The 2,500-nt window shown below is 42.4% G+C and overlaps 1 protein-coding gene across 1 annotated transcript in view; it reads right to left on the reverse strand.

The window, feature by feature from the left end:
• Positions 1-2,500, reverse strand: part of pde5ab (phosphodiesterase 5A, cGMP-specific, b) — a gene marked incomplete at its 3' end in the record, with an annotated part of 52,441 nt that overhangs the window by 8,243 nt on the left and 41,698 nt on the right. The window contains 2 exon segments of the mRNA XM_079604895.1: positions 496-621; positions 2,450-2,500. The exon segment at positions 2,450-2,500 is cut by the window's right edge and continues 96 nt beyond it. Coding sequence (XP_079461021.1) covers positions 496-621; positions 2,450-2,500 — 177 coding nt within the window.

The following is a 2,500-nucleotide window of genomic DNA, read 5'->3' on the forward strand; positions in this document are numbered from 1 at the left end:
CAATTAATTATGATAAGCTGACTCAACATAAAGCTCTTCATGGACTTTACTATTGAAAGAAAGCAGAGCAAGAGTGAACACGCAAATCATTAACTTCCACGTAAACACCAGACGACATTTATAGAGGGACGCGCAATAAAAACCGTTCCGCTAGTTTAATTTTGGCTTAACTGGTTTCTCTATAAAAGGAAACAAACATTTCAAGAGAGCAAAGACTCCAGCTGCACATCAGCAAGTGTGTTAAGGAGTGTGTACTGGTGTGTACGCACTGACTCCAGCTGCACATCAGCAAGTGTGTTAAGGAGTGTGTACTGGTGTGTACGCACTGACCAGCCGCACATCAGCAAGTGTGTTAAGGAGTGTGTACTGGTGTGTACGCACTGACTCCAGCTGCACATCAGCAAGTGTGTTAAGGAGTGTGTACTGGTGTGTACGCACTGACTCCAGCTGCACATCAGCAAGTGTGTTACGGAGTGTGTACTGGTGTGTACTGACCTGCACCCGGCCGGACTTCAGCACAGCAAACATGCACTGCGACGTGTTGAACGCGTGCCTCCAGTTGTGATAAACCACGTTCTTCCTGTAGTTCTTCTTCACGCTTAAGATCCACTGGCACAGACTCTGGAACAGGGACACGTTACCAACAACGGCTCACGTTTAAAGCTATAAAGATCAGACTGAGAACATGCGCTGCAGAAACACAACAACATATGATACGTACAGTCAAACCAAAATACATTCAGACGTCTTCAACATTTCTCACATTCTCACCGGTTATTCGCTATAGTTTAGAAAATGGTGATACACACACACACACACACACACACACACACACACACACACACACACACACACACACACACACACACACACACACACAGGTTTTGTCCATCCTTCTGTTAGACTGAGTTTTTCCTCTTTGTCGCCATCTCTGTTCGCAATCTGCAATTGCAGTTATTATCAGCTTCACGAGGGTTGTGCGTCGGCAAATGAATCCGGTGTTTTGAGGAGAACGTGCGGCTGTCAGTCGAGACTGGCGTTTGCAATCACAGATTATACTTTTGGGAAGTATGACAAACATAATAATTATCACCGGAAAATGTCCCCTGAATACGGAAGCCCTGAACCACAATGTAAAAAAAAAATCTGTAAAAAAAAATGACAACGATCAAAGTTCAAAGCAAAGGGAGATATTTGCTTTTAAAGAAAAGGATTACAACAAACGGCTGGTAGGAACTACACGAGCTTCCTGCCGTTAGTGACATCAACAACCCTACATTTACATAATCCCCGCCCCCTGAACACATAAGCCCCGCCCCCTGAACACAGTCCATGTTGAGGAGAGGAAGAGTTGCTGTAGTCGAGCACATCTGTGATCAGCTCAAACTTTAGCATCCGTCTTTTCACATGCAATAGAAAGTCACTCTGTGTGCGTCTCACAACAGTTCCTATACGAGCGGTTTATAGATTAGCATGACAGAATATGCTAATTGAGGTTATTAACTCCACATCAACATAAACTCATCAACTGACAAATCAGAGACGTCCTGTTGCTTCTACATGTGTCACTTCTTCTGGAGTCACTCCATCTTTGTCTGACTCCGGTTTAACATTAAAGGCAGAACAGTTTCTGTCATGTTAGTGTGTGTGTGTGAGGTAATCGCAGCTGCTAACACACACATGCTCTTGAAACCCCGCCCTCTGCAGCAGCTCATTTGCATTTAAAGGGCCAGGCACAAAACGGTGCGTTTTTGCAAACCCTCAAAAAGTGACACTTTAACATGCGATATAAAAATATCTGTGACGTATTTTGAGCTAAAACTTCACACACACACTCTGGGGACATCAGAGACTTATTTTACATCTTGTGAAAATGGCAATTTACCCCCCCCCCCCCCCCCCCCTCTTTAATCTCGAAATGCTATAAAAAAAAAAGATTATGGATTTTTTTATTTTTACGTTGCGATTCAGGGCTTCCGTATCTGAACAAGTAACATCCACTTTTGTTCTGACCAACTAAGAGTAAAAAAGCATTGCAGTAAATCGCGCTGATTAAATCTAACGATCGCTTATCATATCACGTCAAACCGTGCAAATTATACTTTGTTCTCAAATTGTAATGTGAACATCATCAGTATTGCGCGACTACATTTAATGTTATTAGGGCTCCCTGTAGTTCAGTTTCCATCTGAACCTTCAAAACACGGTTCACGCCGCCTTTACATTTTTTTACTACTTTAGTAAATGCATCTTGATTTAAGAATTTTTATATTTGGAAACAAGACAAAAATTCTGAGTGAGAAAAGCACTTTTGCCGTGTAGAAGTCTTCCTCAGCCTCTTCATCTGCTTGCAGCCATTCGATCGAACAGCATGATCAGTTACAGAACGCCTCCTCACATCACACACATTTCATAATAATATGAAAAATCATAATTTTTCTAAAGGTACCTTGTACTTCATCTGAAAGTTCTGCACAAGCTTGAGGTCCACAAACATGCG

The sequence above is a fragment of the Phoxinus phoxinus genome (assembly GCF_949152265.1).
Source record: "Phoxinus phoxinus genome assembly, chromosome: 2".
Classification (NCBI taxonomy): Eukaryota; Metazoa; Chordata; class Actinopteri; order Cypriniformes; family Leuciscidae; genus Phoxinus; species Phoxinus phoxinus.